General features: G+C 42.2%; 2 protein-coding genes across 2 annotated transcripts; one reads left to right on the forward strand and one right to left on the reverse strand.

The window, feature by feature from the left end:
• Positions 1–2,730: 2,730 nt before the first annotated feature.
• pierce1 (piercer of microtubule wall 1) lies at positions 2,731–5,528 on the forward strand (the record flags this gene model as incomplete). The annotated part of the gene is made up of 3 exons (XM_083636867.1): positions 2,731–2,825; positions 2,928–3,006; positions 5,430–5,528. The coding sequence occupies 3 exons, from the start codon at positions 2,731–2,733 to the stop codon at positions 5,526–5,528; spliced, it is 273 nt and encodes a 90-aa protein (XP_083492993.1).
• Positions 5,529–5,545: 17 nt separating this feature from the next.
• vma12 (vacuolar ATPase assembly factor VMA12) lies at positions 5,546–13,856 on the reverse strand (the record flags this gene model as incomplete). Its single annotated transcript, XM_083637581.1, has 6 exons — positions 5,546–6,141; positions 7,023–7,135; positions 8,920–8,962; positions 10,665–10,754; positions 13,448–13,521; positions 13,673–13,856. 6 exons carry the CDS (start codon positions 13,854–13,856, stop codon positions 6,046–6,048), a joined length of 600 nt encoding a protein of 199 aa, XP_083493707.1. The 3' UTR covers positions 5,546–6,045.
• Between the last annotated feature and the right edge of the window lie 3,844 nt (positions 13,857–17,700).

Below are 17,700 nucleotides of genomic sequence, written 5' to 3' on the forward strand. Positions count from 1 at the left end.
ACAGGAGCGCTCGCTGTTCGCCTGCCTGGGTCCTACGATGGACAGCGATCTCTGCATATCATAATCATCTTTAATACCAAATCATCTTTCAATAAACCCTTCATCCAGGTGTCAAATCTCAGATCTTGAGATACTTTTTTTGTATTCCAGATGTTGTGACATCTGTTTATCTTTCCACAGATAATGGGACTCAATTACAGACAAGAGAACTGAATCCCGAGGAGGGATCAGAGGCGCAAACCAATCAGTCATATTTTAATGGTTTCGAAATAAGATACAGTGGTGTTATTGTTTAGAGCAGAGCTTTTCAAAGTTGGAGGTGGGCCTCATAGGGGGGGGCTCCAAGCAGTTTCAGGGGAGGCTCAGTGAATAGAAGTGAACAAATATTACATTAGTTATTAAAAGGAGATCTCAGAATAGCCTAAATGTGTTTGATTTAAAGAGATAGTTCAGAGATACAGTAGTTTTGGGGAAATTTGACAGTTTCCCCCCACTTTCCCAAAGTCAGATCAAATAAATGCCTTCAGACCGACATTGTATGTATTTGGTGTATAGTTCGAAGTATGTCAAACAGCAATATCAGGTTATCTTGGCTCAATTGTTGAGTGTGTTTATGGGATCAAATAACAATCATAATCCCAGGCATTCAGGAATTGAGCGAGGGAGGCTCCTTTTTCCAAGCTTTGTCTGGGGGAGGCCCACAGTCTCAGACTTTGAAAACCCATGAGGATGTTGAGTCTTGCATGACAGCAGGGGTACAGCTGGTGTGACTGTAAAACCCATCAAGCCTCACTTCAAACCAGATCAAGACAATTGGAAGCACATCTGTCAGGTAAAGAGATGATGGGAATAGCTGTTGGGACAGCTGGCAGGACGACACAACTAAAGAGCAAAGTGAAACAAAATAACAATCTGGTATCATTCATCAGTTTTCAGACGGAACAATTTGACTACGGTAAATGGATTTACATCTACATTTTCACTACATTTTTACACCATATTATTTTGTATGGGGGGGGGGGTTGTTGATTGGTTAGGATTTCTTGTTTATTTGATCTTCTTTTTGTCTTTTTTATCATGCTTAGTTTTTTCTTTTTTTGGGTTTGTTTATTTTTTGTTGCATTTTCTTATGGTAGCTTATTTTTTTCTCATCTTGCATCTTTTTAGGGGAGGTCCACTGTATTAGCCCATAGCTTCTTGACCTCTCCTGTCACATTCTGTCATTTTTTATTATTGTCTGGATTGTATGTATTTTTTTTTAATCTGAAAAGAAATATAAATATATAAATATATAAAAAAAGTATATATATATTTGTGTGTATGTATACTGCATATATATATATATATATATAGTATATATACACAAATACAATAAGATACAAAGACTGCAACAGTAGATTAAGTTAATATTGCACGCGGCCAGTCTGACCAAGTGGAAGGGTCAAAGTGTCCTGACAATAACAATATTCTTATATCTCTCAAACATGTATCATAGAGAAATGCATATTAAAGACGGCTTACAACTAGATAAAGATTGAGAACTATTATCAGAATTAAGAGCACAGTTAAGTGCAGGCAGGGGGAGATACTGCTGGGGGGGGGGGGGGGGGGGGTCTGTAACAGGATTACTGCAACTTCATGGATTACACTCAGATGCTTTTATTGAACAAACTTACGACAGGATGGAAGGAATCATGAGGAAACATCTGATCAACAATCATTTTCACGGGACAGCTTGAGAGCATGAAGGGAGATCAACAGAAGGGAAATACTTTTGTAGGACAAAAAACAAACAAAAAACAAAATAACTGTAGATACATAAGAAAATATCACCAACAATTTCATTTAAATAAAGATATTCTTTTCCTAATCAAATTGTGTTTTTATGCAAATAGCCACTATAGATGACAATAACAAAGGAAAAGAATAACATTCAGAATTGTGGACGGTTTACAATGACTTCAAGGCGGTTGCAATTATTTTTTGGGATGTTCCGGGGGGGCAATGTCATTCTGCTACTGCTGTTATTTTGGTAAAAGTAATGCAAAAGTAGTGTAATAAGTAACAAGTTACTCTACACAAACAGTAATATTGTAAAGTAACTTATTCCTTTCAAATTAAAGTAACTAGTAATATGTAGTATATTACATTTTGAAAGTAACTTGTCCAACACTGGAGTTTGGTCACCCCCCCAAAAAAAGTGTGCCCATTGCATCTTCAGTCTCCACCCTAGAAATGCGCACTCATTTCTAGTCATTATTTGTATTATTATGATTAATATACATGGTGTCAGATTAATATCCAGAGTGAGACAGGGTAAATATACTTTTCTAATAAACTCAGTTGTAAATTGTTTTAACATTTAGATACAAAGTGTATTGTGTCTTGAAATTAGCTTGAGTTTGTATGAGTGTAACCAGTTAACTTGTCTTTCTAAGCGAATTCAAATATCAAATCTAATCAAAATTGATTTAATTTGATACAATTTACTTTTATCGTGCTTTGAAACCCATATTCATCCAGTTCCCATTGAAACGGAGGCTTCCCAATTGTAACCCTACAGTATCATGGGAGGGAGAGAGACAAAGGGAGAGACAGAGAGAGAGGGAGCGAAACAGAGAAAGAGGCAACAGAATAACAGCCAATAGGGTGTCTATGATGTCATTATGTCCATGGTAACCACTGTGTTGTTAGCAACCAATCTGTTTTCAGTCTGTCCGTCTGTATATCATGGACACACAGGGTGTTAAAACCAGTGATGTCTATAAAGTGGATAAAAACCTACCGGAGCGTTTCAACAACCCTGACTGTTTCCATGGTTACAGGTAGGATTACCTCACATCTAGTAGCCTACTATAGTAACTAGAGAAATGAGTAGCGCTGCTACTATTGCCATTATGACTAATAATAAGTGGTCTTTTTTTCAGTCACAGATGCAGTCATCCATTGTATCGCACGTCCAGCCAGGCCTATGGCAGCAAGAAGCCCACTGTTCACGAGATGCCTGTAAGCAACAAACAAGCCACCAACACAACACACACACATTGAGAAAACACACACTAACAACACAAACTAGGCATTTTCACAACAAAAAGTTGTGGGGACTCCATGAGAGGAACTGTCCACTGCGGGGCTCCCCTGAGAACGACATACCTTCAGGGCTTTTTTCTGTTTGCATTCGCACCACCAATAGGAATGCTGAAGTGACGTAAGCCGGCAGGTGGTTATCATGCTAACCGCTACTAGTAGCTTCAGAGCAAAGCAAGTGACTACATTACATTACGTCATTTGGCAAATGCTTTTATCCAAAGCGACTTAGAAATAACACATTTTTGTCAGCAATAGAGCAATCAACTATGCAACACAGTCTATGACAACTACAACTTCTGAAGAAATAGTGGTAAAGTTTTTTTTTTAACACATTCACTGCCAGCCTTTTTTCAATACTGTAGTTAGCTTCTGCCAGAGGGTTTTTTTGAGGATTCTGGCTCTTTTTACAAGAACCGAGGATTATTTTCTGCTTTGACTTTGTGAACACAAAGTTCACAAAAGTACTAATAGAATGTGTGCTTTCTCTGTCTAAAAGAGTTAGTTTGTAGAGTTAGTAGTTATGTAGATATTAGCCGTTGAGTACAGCATGGTTTCAGAGATTTTCAGAGAGTTTTGAGATAAATGGATTTTTAGAACCACCTCACGTGCCTGTGATTATGGGTGCCCTTGGGCAAGTCTGTATACTGTATTGTGTCTGTGCTGCTGCTGCTGGCTCCGCGGCCGCTCTCGGGCAAGTTTGGATTACTGTAAAACGGGCTCGTTCGTTTCTTGGGGTGTCGGCTGAGAGCTTTGATGAAGCTTTTGCGATTCTGGTCTTATTTATGCTCAAAGGTACTCGAGTGTGTGTGTGTGCGCGCGCGCGTGTGTGTGTGTGTGTGTGTGAAATCGAAAGCGTTTTCGCCCAGCTATTTCCTTGAGAATGGCTTTCTCCCGCGGCTGTTTTTGCTGGCTTTCTCTCTGTCTGGAGAGCACTGTCGCCACTTAGCTGGTCGGTAAAATAGATTATACACATTCTCTTCCTCCAATATTGGTATAGGAGACGTAAAAGGGGTTGATCGATGTCCCACCGTCAAATTTTTTTTTTTTTTTTTAAGCCGAGATATCTCGTCTTTGGCACTCAACGGTTGGATCCTGTAAGCCGAGATATCTCGTCATTGGCACTCAACGTGTTAAATGAGAGAGAAAGATGTTAGTTCAAGAAGGGGCCAGGTGGAGCCTGAAAAGGTGTGTTTTAAGTTTTTGCCGAAAGATTGGCAGCGAAGCGGCCGTCCTGACCATAGGAGGGAGCTCATTCCACCATTGAGGTGCCAGGGACGAGAAGAGTCGCGATCGGGATGAGCGACTTTTGAGGCCCCGTAGCGAAGGAGGGGCGAGGCGTCCTGCGCTAGTGGAGGAGCGGAGGGAGCGGTGAGAGGTTTGGAACCTGACCATAGATTGTAGGTACAGAGGAGCTGTCTGGTGTACTGCCCTGTAGGCCAGTACCAGTGTCTTGAATTTGATGCGTGCCGAAATGGGAAGCCAGTGAAGGTCCCGGAAGAGGGGAGTGACATGAGAGAATTTGGGTTGGTTGAATACCAGACGGACTGCAGCGTTCTGAATGAGCTGAAGCAGTCGGATGTCAGCGGCAGGAAGGCCGGCCAGGAGCACGTTGCAGTAGTCCAGGCGAGAGATGATAAGTGACTGGACCAGGAGTTGAGTCGCTTCCCTCGTGAGAAAGGGACGGATTTTGCGGATGTGGTAGAGGGAGAACCTACAGGAGCGTGCTGAGAAGCAGGATTGGAGTCGGGAGTGTTAGTGAGGGTACCTGGAGGATGGAAGGAGGAGCTGATGTCATCCACCTTCTTAGTAAAGAAGGTTACAAAATCATCAGCAGAGAGGGAGGAGGGGAGGGAGGGTTGAAGAGGGTGAAGGTGGAAAAAAGTTTACTGGGGTTAGGCGCAGAGGACTGGATTTCAGAGATGAAGGAGGAGGTTTTTGCTTTTGAGACAGCAGAGGTGAAGTTGGAGTGGATAAGGTGGTAGGAAGAGAGATCTTCAGGGTGATGGGATTTTCTCCATTTCTTCCATTCCCTCTCAGCTAATTAAAGTCACTAAGTGACTTTAATTGTCGCTTAATTGTGTATGCATGTGCAAACATAAACGTAAGCGTACAGTGATTGGTCGAACTTCTAGAAATGCCCCAAGGTGGTAATAGTATCAACACTAATGTTAACTTGCTATCCCCCAAGCCCAATCTAATGTTAGCTAGCTAATTGTTAGCCAAAGTCGTATCAATCCCCAGCTTACGTCACTTCAGCATTTCTATTGGTGGTTAATAGCAGTACTAGCAGGAGTATTAAGAGGTGTTAAGTACTAATAGCACCGTTGTGTCTCTTTCAGACTCAATTTAATGGGACTTCTCGACAGTTTTCTGAAGTGATGTTACGGAGTGGAATGTACCGCGATAACGGCTTCAACACTTCCTCAGGGGAGAGCTGAGCCACTGGAACTGTACTGCACTGTAAACAACAGTCAACGTCATTCACCATGTTCACCATGGCAACTGACACAACCACTGCCATCATGATGGCAAGTCAACTGGTAGCAACTTCTTATAGTATGAGACACCACATTCTCCACAACAAGATCCATTAATCCATTAACTCAATCAATCACCACTAAAACTGTATATCTACAGCACACATATATCACCCATGCATGGGTTTGAGTTGTGTTCTGGGGGGGTTGTTTTCCTGCAATTGGGTGGGTCTTCTGGAAATTGCTCAGGAACCCCATTATTGTCAATATACTTAGGAAAGACATACATCCCCTGAATGTCCTAGGTCTCCAGTACTGTATTATTGAGGAGAAGGTAGGTTTCCATGGATGACAGGCTGCTTCCATGGTTGTGACAGTTCCTTGTCTGTGGCAGCTATGGTTCTCCTAGTTCTCCCTCCATGGTCCGGACCAGCAGCTATGGTGCTCCTAGTTCTCCCTCCATGGTCAGGACCAGCAGCTATGGTTCTCCTAGTTCTCCCTCCATGGTCCGGACCAGCACATAAAGCTCAGCCAGGCCCACTACAGATGCAGCAATGACAGCAGAAATCACTCTCTGCAAAACAAGAGACAACCAGAAGCTCAAGGTTAGGGACACAAAACAATTGTCATCTTGCCTACTCATTCAGTCAGTGACGTGCGTGTGCCTCAAGCGGCAACCTCCGTCTTGGAAAAATGAAGTCAACGTAGAACTTCCAAAAAGTGCAGTTCCAGTCGAATGGTCACTTCAGGCTTTGTGTAATGTAATGTAATGTAATGTGATGTGATGTAATGTAAGGCTGGCTGTTGACCCCCGTGTTGCCCAACTTCACAGCAGAAAGAAACGTGTTTACAGCCTGGTTCAAAAAAGGGTTTTGGTCTCGATAGATAAATTCATCATTCATGACAACTGTCCCATAACTCACCCATTTACAGTCTATGGCTGCAATAAGTCTGATTGTATAGAAGTCGATGGGAAAACTCACTTTATTTATGACCTCAGTAAACACTTTCCTAATGAGTTTATGGTCTCAATCGCTAGATTCAAGTCTTCTTCAATACATAATGATGTAAAAAAAATATATATATATTATTATGGTCCCATTTAGAGTATAATAGATGATAAATTAGATAAGGTTTTGGGGCATGATTAACAGGTCTCCTGTCCAGTAATCTCGCAGCTCTCTGATCATGTGTCTGGCAAAAAAAACAAAAAACATGGTGACGGTCAAAATGCCAAACTAGAGGCTTAAAACAGGAGTCCACAATATTATATACAGTTTATGTGCATATTTTTATACAGTCTATGGTGTGCCTCCAACACAAGCTGCTAAATGTGTGATGTCTGTTCAGTAGTGTGTGCCCAGTTGGAGCACTATAAGTATGACTTGGGTTAATACATAAAGCCTTAGAATTGCTTGAAGGAATGTGTACGTGTTTGATTGAACCTTCTCTTACCGCCGTCGTCTCGGCAAACAGGTACTGGCTGCCCATGTAGGAACAGGCAAACGTGGCGACCACCGTCACCAGGAAGTTGATTACGGTCACCACAGCTGCTTTGACTGATCGTACTGCAGAAAGGCAGGAAACAGACACAGATAGAATTCATGTACAATGTGATGCATTGTACCCACACATTGTGCCCACAGTTTGGTTTGGGGTGACTGGCACAGTGAGGAATAATGGAAGTGAAATGACAATGAGAGGAACAGTGATGAAAATATGTTGAAAGAAAATCACAGAAAGAAGAAATGCAATTAGCCTATTCCACTTCCCACTCAATTCACCCATTTTGTGTCTAAGAGGCAGGAAGTAACACAGGTGAAAGCAAGCCATTCATTAGGGCCTCGGCACTGGATCACCTAAATGGATTGGAAGTTTTAAACCTTCATTAGTGTTCTGCTTGCACCTGTGTTACTTGGGTGGGAAGTGAAATAGGCTATTAACATCAAGAGAGATTCACTGGCAATGTGGATGTAACTATTCCACAGATGAGATCTTCTATAACTTATGGAAAACTGACAGTGAACAGTCCAGAATCTGGGAAGATCATAATTAGGAGCTTTTGAATTCACAAGAAAGTACATTTTGAAGAGCAAGGGGTGTGATTCTGGTTGATTCGGACATAGAGTATGTCAAGAATGTTACTTACTGTTCAGTCCTGCTGGCTAATCTAACATAAACAAATCTTGCTTGTAAATGATGAAAGTTGAGGAGATTGGACACACATTTAGAAACTCAAGCAACGTTGCAGCACAGAGCAAAGTGAACTACACTAGTGTTGTAGCACATTTAGGATGAGCCTAAGTGAACTACACTAGTGTTGTAGCACATTTAGGATGAAGCCTAATTGAATATTTATCTAAATGGTACATAGCGACTTTGTCACTTTATTGTAAATAAGTTGAATACAGGGAGACAAGTTGAACATGTTATTTTCAGTTCAAAGTTTGTTCAATCATGACTCCAAGGAAAATTGATTAAGATAAGATAAGATATCACTTTATTGTCAGACAGAGTCCGAAATTTGTCTTGCATCCTAAGACACTTGTTTCTCATAAATACATACAGGTGTACAATACAAACAACACCACCACCATCATCAAAGTGCTACATACTGTGGAACTTCAATACACGTAACCGACGACAGAAAACAAACAAGAGACAAGAAAAGTGGCTGCAGTGCTTCCTTAGTCCCTACCTAGAGCCTCTAACCTGATTGAACAGTTTGACAGACTGGGGCACAAAAGAGTTTCTCAGTCTGTTTAAGCGAGCCTGTGGGACTCTGAATCTTCTGTTTGAGGACAACAGCTCAAATTCATTAAACAGAATGTGAGTTGGGTCACATATTATGCTACCTGCTAGAGACAACATTCTTCTTGTGTGTGCTTCTTGAACGTTTGTTTCAAGTGTTTGTCCGACAATTTTCGAGCATATGCGGATTAACCTGCCTAGTCTAGTTTTAAGATGCACAGACGGTAAACGGTACTTCTGATTTTTGCTGTGGAAATTAAGTTTTTTTTTAAATCAAGGATAATTAATTGTGGATAATTTTCTAGATCAGCGTTTCCTTCAGCTATGAGTGAAGAGAAGATTTGACAGGACAAGATCACCAGCAAACATAACAGGAAGCATTGATGGAGATTCAGCAAAACAACAAACATATGGGCGCCTGTGAGACACCACATGTCCAACGTCCATCCATTTATTACAACTACAAATTGTTGCATAAATGAATGACATTATCAAGCATGATTATGTAATAAAAAGTGCTACACAGATGGCAGATTGTCATGAATATGTTTTATATTTCTAATGTGTAATAAATGTAACAATAAATGGATAACATACTAACCTTGCCTTCCAAAATCTGCTAGTGTTCCATTTCGGTTGAGTTCCTTGAAGGCAGAGAAAGATACTCATTAGGCCAGTGTTTTTTTGTTTTTACACCACAAACAATTTAAAACTACCTGAGAAGATTAGGGCCACTTGTGATTTATTTTGCAAGTCAGGATTCTGAGAAAAGTCAGAATTCAGAAAATGAAGTTAGAATTCCGAGTTTAATGTCAGAATTTTTAAGAAAAAAACAAGAATCCAGAATTCTGAGGGGAAAATGTCGGAAATCTGAGATTAAAGTCAGAATTCTGAGTTTACAGTCAAACTTTTGAGAAAAAGGTCAGAATTGTCAGATTAAAGTCAGAATTGTCAGATTAAAGTCAGAATTCTGAGATTAAAGTCAGCATACTGTTACATGTGACATCACTGATGATGTCACTGATATTACCAATGTACCCGAAATTTGAATTTCCCTAGATTCCCTAGATTTTTGTAACGTCAAAGTGGGGTCACAAGCCAAAAAGGTTTGGGAACCCCTGCATTAGGCAAACTTGGCTACCGCAAGGCCCACAACACAAAACATCATCAAAATAAATCTATTACAATTGTACAGTATGTATCCATTATATCTATGACTATTATATCTATGACTATCTATTACAGTTAGACTTGTTTACTGCCTAGCAGATAAATGATAACATCAGTCTTTTGGATTGAATCTGGTGGTGCCTGATGCCAGTCTTGCTACTTTTTGTTTGACATCAAAGCTCCCAGTGAGACTGAGTGCTGCCAGAATGTTGATTTCTTTGTGTGAAATATTATGATGTTACACATCTTATAATTATAATTAACTAATTGTGTTCCCAGATAAAGCAGTGTGATGAATTGTTATAATTTCTGCTATAATTGAAACAGTGGCAGTTGGTGTCTGATTTAACAAGTGGAGAGAAACAGTGTAATGACATCAACACAGACCCTGACTACTGTCATACAGTGTAATGTGACATCATGAAACTGTAATGACATCAACACAGACCCTGACTACTGTCATACAGTGTAATGTGACATCATGAAACTGTAACGACATCAACACAGACCCTAGCCTTTAAAGAGTGTGGTGCAGGTTAAAAAAAACATTATTTACAGTTAGGACTCAAGATTCTTATGAAAATACCGCCAAAAAACAAAAACAAAATTAAAACATGCCCCCAGTGCAGAAATATGGAGGAAAGGGTGGCATTATAATGCACATGTTCAGAAAAAATGAAATCTGTGCAGATAACACCTGTGACGACACTTGGGCTACTGTACTTACTGTAATAATAATAATATACAGTCAATGTGTACAGTAGAAAACTTTCCAAACCACCAGACGTGAATGAATGCATTTCAGCATTGACGGGAGAAAAAGAAAACTCCACTCCATTTCCCCCCAAAGGCAACTTTTTACTTTCCGTTTAGTTTGGGCTCTATCTATGGTTAATATGGCTCTTTATAGTTTCAGTAGTGAAACGTAACTAGTAGTAAAAACTAGCTGACCCTCAATATGCAATCGGTTGTTCAAAATAACGCCTGTTTGCAAAGATACATTTGGGACCGACCATCTCAGCTCGTGTGCGTGCAGATGCTTCACAAAAACTAGATGCAGCTATGTGTGGGGAAAGAAAACAAAAAACAAAAGAGAATCCTAATTGCTACATAAAAGTCCCACATATTAATGCAAAGTGGTGTCTAACCTGCATCATGCTCTTTAAGAAAATTCACCTGAGTGTTGACATTACGTGTGATCCTGTTGTATTCCTCATTGGCTAGTTTGGCTTTGATCTTCTCCAGGCGTGCCACCAGCTCAGGGTTCTGAAGGAGGAGAGAAACATCACACTAACCATTTCCAGCTCTGGTCCTAGTGATATAAGATCATTAAAGCTCTGTCTCCAACTCTATCTATAAGTGTTGGAACTACTACTTCACAGTTAACAAGCACAATGTTTTTAGACCACAGTGCCACTTTTCCCTCACCCCCTGCAACAACACCCATATCCCCCTAGCCACTAATCCACACATGGGCAAAATGCGGCCCCAGGTTTCCGGCCCCTGGACCATCTCAATCCAGCCCCCAACGTCCTCAAAGGAAAACAAAAACTCAATAAAAGGCAGAATTATTTTAGTAAATTCCAGCTGCTACAGCCAGCCAGATTTGTATCACTATTATATCAGGAGATTAACGAGAAATTACGAATCACAGTGGGAGAGAGGGTTAAAAATAATAAGACTCCCGCGAAAATCGGGAGTGTTGGCAGGTATGATCTCCAATGTGTGGCCCTTCGCTTACTTGATGTAAGTCAGCATGGCCCTCTGGAAAAAGAAATTGCCCACCCCTGCAGTCATCCTACACACCCCTCGAATCCCGACTCTACCACCATCCTATCCCTAGCTATACCCCTTTCCCCACTAAACATCCATGACTGAGTGAGTGAGTGAGTGTCCAGACTTTTCTCATGACCCCGGCAGAGCCTCTGGCCCGTCGGCGCTAGGGATGGGCAACGAATGTCGAAACTTTACTTTTATTATTGAAAGTCGAAAATAGTTTTTTTTTTTAATGATTATTTATCATTTTTATTTTTACCCGCGCCTGTCTGTTTAAGATTGACACCATTTGTCCATGTGACGTTGCCGTAGTGCGCACTGGAACAGAACAGTTCTAGGCTCAGCTGACAGTAGTGCAACACCCAGTAGCACTAGAAATGCTAGAAATGTAGTAGAAATGGTCTTAAACTGTCTATATTACATTATAAAACGGCTCTCTCAAATCAAGCAATCTGATTGGTTCACAGCCATTGTATAATTCCAGTAACCGAGTTCAATAACCCATGGCCATGGGTTATTGGTTGCCATGGCAACTCTCTTACTAAAAGGCAGCGCTGCGCTCGAGCCAAACAGCTTTCTCCTGATCTGCTGTATGGAGGGTCACTAGTCCTTACAATGAGTCATTATGGACGCATGATGGCGCAACTCTCTTACTAAAAGGCTTTGGTTACCTCAAAAACAAAATGGCGGAGACAGCTTTCAGATCCTTGTGAATCGATCTTCGCTTATAACTTTACTAATACTTCGCAGAAAATGATGTTTTGTACAAGAATAGACGCGGGCTAATGTCTTAACCCCTCTCTCGCGCGCCCTCACTCTTAACCCCGCATTTCTAAATAAGACGTAACGTTACTTGGTGTCGGCATACGGCTCTGGTGTCGGGCTTTGCAAAAAGCTCTCAGCAAGCGCCAGGATTGGCCAATGTCGACTTCAGTCTCCAGAACGATCCAATCAAATCACCCGCACGTCTATCTTCTTGCTAGAGGTCCCGCCTTACAGTAGTGTTTCAATTGACTCTATCAGAATACCATGCCAGTTGGACTAATAGTATTATTATTATTATATTATTATACTTGGAAACCGTTTTATAAAAGCAATATAGCACTCGAGCTGCGTGGTGTTGTGGAATATATCCCGCTGATAAGCTGTTATCCCACGAGGCCGCAGGCCGAGTGGGATATATTCGCCACAACACACTTGCTCTCATGCTATATTGCTTAAGCAACACTCAGCCACAAGGAAAAGGTTTCAAGGCTTGTTACTGCATGAAGAAAAGCCGATATTCTGTCTACTGTTCCCTGAGCCATCTCGGCGCTACGCTAATGCTAATGGCTAACGTACTGTAGGTCTGGCTGCCTAATGACAGCAAGAGTGCCAAAGTCACCCCCTCTCCCTGTCCATGGGATTTCATCCACCATTCATTTTTCCATAGACCTTTTGTAAAATGCTTATAAAAATTGGTTTACTTAGTCAAACCAAGCAATTCAACTATACTTGGAATCATGGGAGACCATGTCAAATTTGACTCGTATGTATTTTGTTTGTTTTTTGGTGGGCGAATTTCGACGAAAAGTCGACTTTGGCCCAGCGAATTTCGACTAGTGTTTTTGCTAGAAATGCCCATCCCTACCCGCAGTACCCGGCACTGCGGTAAAAGCTACAACTTCAAAGTGTGCATGCATTCAAACTTGTTTGAATCCATTAAGATGACAAACCTGAAGTTTTCTTGGTTGCTGATAAGCTTTTTCCACATTTAAACACATGTAGGCCTACTTCCAGAGTGATACATTTAAACACATGTACTTCCAGAGTGATACATTTGAGTTCATGTTTTACAGCAAACCAAACATTACAAATGCCACAAATGAATCTTTCATGAAACTTATCTGAAATTAATATACTTTTCCCCCTACAATTGAATGCAGGTATTTACTTTTGGTGGCGTTCAGAATTCAGTAACTTGGAGAAACCAGGGTCCATTGTCAAATCCCAAGCTGAGGGGTGAGCAATATTTTCCACCAGCATTGACTAGCTGACTGCTGTGCTGTGGTGAACTGTATTTAAAAATAGGAAGCTTGCATCGGCCATCTTTTCCATAGATGATATGAATGCAGCAGAAGAGAGTTATGCATGTGTAGAGGACAAACCGAAAAAGCACCTGTGCTGTGCACATCTGCACTTACTCTGGGAGGCGTCACAACCTCGGGCAAGTGCAGTGAGCTGTCCTCCAGTAACTCATGCAGGTAGAAGGGATGCCCTGGAAGCAAAACGGCCATAAGAAAATGGTACATGGTGTCACTATGGTAACAAGATAAGACATGATTGGCGTCTAGCTTGTCTTGGCACTGAGAGAACATCAAGGCAAATTATTTTGAAGCCCCACTCACATTTTCACCAGTTTCACCCACCTTTCTCTTGGAGGTATTTATTGAGCTCCCTCGCCGTTGTGAAGGACAGGGTTGTTGGCTCTGGCTTCTGAAGAATCTGCTCCAGCTCTTCACGTAGCTCTTGTGGTATCGAGGAGTCGGTCCTTTCCAGCACCTCTGTCACCCTATTTCGGAATTTATCCCCGACCACAAAAGACGAGGCCATCACTTTAAACTTAACCTAACGAGACTAGCTAGTGTGAGACTGGCTGGCTGGGAGTTAAGCTGCTTTGATGAGACGCGGTGATGCAGCTGTCTGTCTACCTAAAGACCCCTTTTTCTAACTTGTTGTCAATGAGTCAAGGCTGGGTTGTTGATAAGTTACTACCAACACAGCTTTGTACAGCTAACGTTACGCTTAGAATACCGTTAGCTTCGGGTGAAAATCGGTGAAAAGTCTGTAAGCGGCCATGTTGTTTACACCAGCGTCAAATGAGCAGGATTTTTCTCCAGCAGGAATTTCACTTCCGGGTTAGTGATTTTTGCCTTCAAAGTAAAAGCATGATACAGTTAGTTTTTTTTTTTTTACCATAAAAATCGAAGTAGAAAACGACACACACACACACACACACACACACACACACACACACACACACACACACACACACACACACACACACACACACACACACACACACACACACACACACACACACACACACACACACACACACACACATCCTTCTTTATGCAGACGATATTATTTTGCTTTCAGAATGTGAAGAAGATCTGCAAGTGATGTTGAAATGTGTCAACGAGTGGTGCAACAGGTGGAAGATGTGTGTTAACCAAAAGAAGACACAAATAATGCACTTCAGAAAGCCAGGTGTCGCAAGAAGTCAGTTTGTGTTTTCTATGACACACAGCTTGAATTCACTGACAAATACAAGTACCTCGGTTTATTTTTGGATGACCACTTGTCTTTTTTGCCTGGCGTTTCTATGTTGGCAGACTCTGCAAGCAGGGCTCTAGGAGGTGTTATAGGTAAGACCAAAGTTCTGAGGGATTTAGGCTACCTTACTTATTCAAAACTGTATCACTCCTGTGTATGCCCTGTGTTAGATTATGTTTCTGGTGTTTGGGGTGGTAAACGTTTTTTGTTAAGCGAACGTGTCCAGAACCGGGCAATTCACTTTTTTTGGGGTCTTCATAAATATGCTCCTCTTCCAGCAGTTAGTGGAGAAATGGGGTGGGACCCTTGTGTGGTCAGATGGAAAGCCAGCATGGTGAACCTCTGGAACAGACTGCTGGACCTACCATCCAATAGGGTTGCTAGTCAGATTTTCTTCTGGGACTTGTCTGTTGAAGGGGAGTGGGTCTCAGATATGTATGACTTGTTTCAGGAGTGTGGTTTTGGAGAATATTACTCTCAAAGAATGTGTATAAATGTAGAGCCGTTTAAATCTCAGATCCGTGCTAACTGGTTACAGTCTTGGACTGAAGAAATATGGCAGAAGCCAAAATTAAGAACTTATTGTTTATTTAAAAATGAATTTAAATGTGAAAAATATGTTATGTTTAATTTACCTAAAAGCAAGAGGTCCTTATGTGCTCAGTTATGATGTGGTATCCTGCCTTTACATATTGAAACAGGCAGATACAGAGGGACGGCGGAGGAGGATAGGATTTGTGAATATTGTGAGTTGAAGGAAGTGGAGAATGAATTTCATTTTATTTTGTATTGCCCATTGCTATCATGACTTACGAGAGATACTATTTAAAAAAGTTCACTTCCCTGAGTTAAACTTGTTAGATTTTGAAGAAGGTGCCATACTTGAATTTTGTTTTTGACAACATCTTTGCTTTTTCCGAATATATTTCTCATGCGTGGGATAGGAGGAAAAAGATGACATATGATAGATAATTCATATATTTTACTTACTACATATTGTAGTTAAATCTGTGTTTTGCTGTCCATGCCGTGTGTGCTGTGTGTGTGTTTGTATGGTTTTGTATTGTTTATGCACCGGAATCGATATGGTAATAACTTTATGTTGATGTGTCTGATAATCCCATGTGGGATGGGTCATGTAATTTGTCCTGACACGTAAATAAAACTTTCATTCATTCATTCATTCATTCACATACACACACACACACACACACACACACACACACACACACACACACACACACACACACACACACACACACACACACACACACACACACACACACACACACACACACACACATATACACACTAGTGAACACAACTGTTGCAAATCAAATTTAGTATGCTACATAAAGTACATAAATGTACAAGCCAGATGTGGGCCAATGTTATTGTTGTTCACATTACTGGAAATTCTAAATCCATGCTTGTTGTGCTCTCGCAGACCACCAGAAGGCCATTAAAATGAGCCCATTTCAAATAAATATTAAAAATCCAAAGTCAATCGTCCATCGTCACAGATGGACTATGCAGCTGCATGTATCAAGTGAGTTTGACTTGCAACAATTTACTTTAAATTTTTTACAGAGCTTTGAAATCGACCAGTTTAATGGCCTTCTGACTGATGGGAGCCAGCGGCTTGAAATTCCTGCTCAGTTGACAGACACTGTACAGAAATGTCCAAAACAATAAAATTTACACACATCAGGCTTCAAGATCAGTTTCCTATGACAGATGAAGCATGCAGGTACATGTATTTACTGAGTTTGATTTGCAACAATTGACTTTTAATTTCTTACAGAGCTTTGAAATTGACCCGTTTAATGGCCCTCTGATTGATGGGAGCAAGCTTAATATAATAATATAGAAGTAGTTAGTACTACAATACCAAAGGATATATAGTTCTAAATGCAATATAACCTTTTCCATGGGTATGTATTGTAGCGTATCGGGTAATTACGTGTATTGGGGTGTTTCCGTGCTTGGCTAGGAACTGATATGTGTGGGTGTGTTCCTAGGGGGAAGGGGATATATGTGACCAGCGGCCGGGGCGGAGGCCAGTCAGGCCAGGGTGGGCGAGCTGACCGGGTGGTTTAGAGCTAGCAGCGAAGCTAGCTGCTGGGAGCGTGTATTGTGAAGACAAGAATAAAAAGCCTGTACCAACTTCAAGTCTCCAGTTCCTTGGACGAATACCCACTTCGTTACATTGGTGCCAGACAGTAAAGCGGTAACGCCTCTGATTCGGCCGAGAGGGGAGAGGGTGAGAAGGAACGGCAAAAGAGACGGGTGGTGCGGCTTTTTGGCTCTAGAAACTGGCGCTAGTAAGTTAGCTACCAGGGGTGCTAACTGCTAACTGCTAGCTGCTAAAACCACGTGCGATGGTGCGCGGAGAATCAAGTATCTCCGGAGAATGGCCATCGGTGAACGGGAGGAAAAGAGAGCTGACGGCGGGGATCAGCTCGATGCTGGTGGGCATGGAGGCCCGTGTGTTGAGAGAGGTCGGACGGCTGGTGCAAGAGACTCCTGCCTGGGCAGTAGAGGTGATGCGGGCGCTGCGAGAAGTCATGCAGCGGGTGGACTTGATGAGCGCGGAGGTAATGCAGCGGGGAGAGCGGCCGGAAGAGCCACGAAAGAGACTGTGTTGGACCTGCAGAGAGCCGGGCCACGTGGCGAGGTGGTGCCGATGCGGTTCCGGGAGACGGACCGGGTATGCGGGACAACGACATGGACAGCAGGGAGCCTGCTGGGCATGTAGCGCGATCGGACATCTAGCCAGAGAGTGTCCAGAGGCTGTCGGAGATCGGGGGGCAGCGGGAGAAGAGAGACGTGCAGGCGGCAGACAGGTGAGACTCTGCTGGATTTGCCAGTCACCGGAGCACTTGGCCAGGGACTGCACTGAGAGTGTGGAGGCCGGAGGTGAGACGCAGGCTGGGAAGAGCGTGAGCAGCCGGGGAGAAGAGAACGACATCGTCTGCAGCGTTGTTACAGTCGGGAGAGCGACGCTCGTGTCTCCGAGTGAGCGAGAGGGGTTACCGCCGGGGGAACCGGCCCAGCCTAACCGCTATACACCCCCTAACGTTGCACTGCGGAGAGCCGAGGGGAAGATCGACGCCGG

Source organism: Poromitra crassiceps (genome assembly GCF_964638095.1).
Source record: "Poromitra crassiceps genome assembly, chromosome: 5".
Lineage (NCBI taxonomy): Eukaryota > Metazoa > Chordata > Actinopteri > Beryciformes > Melamphaidae > Poromitra > Poromitra crassiceps.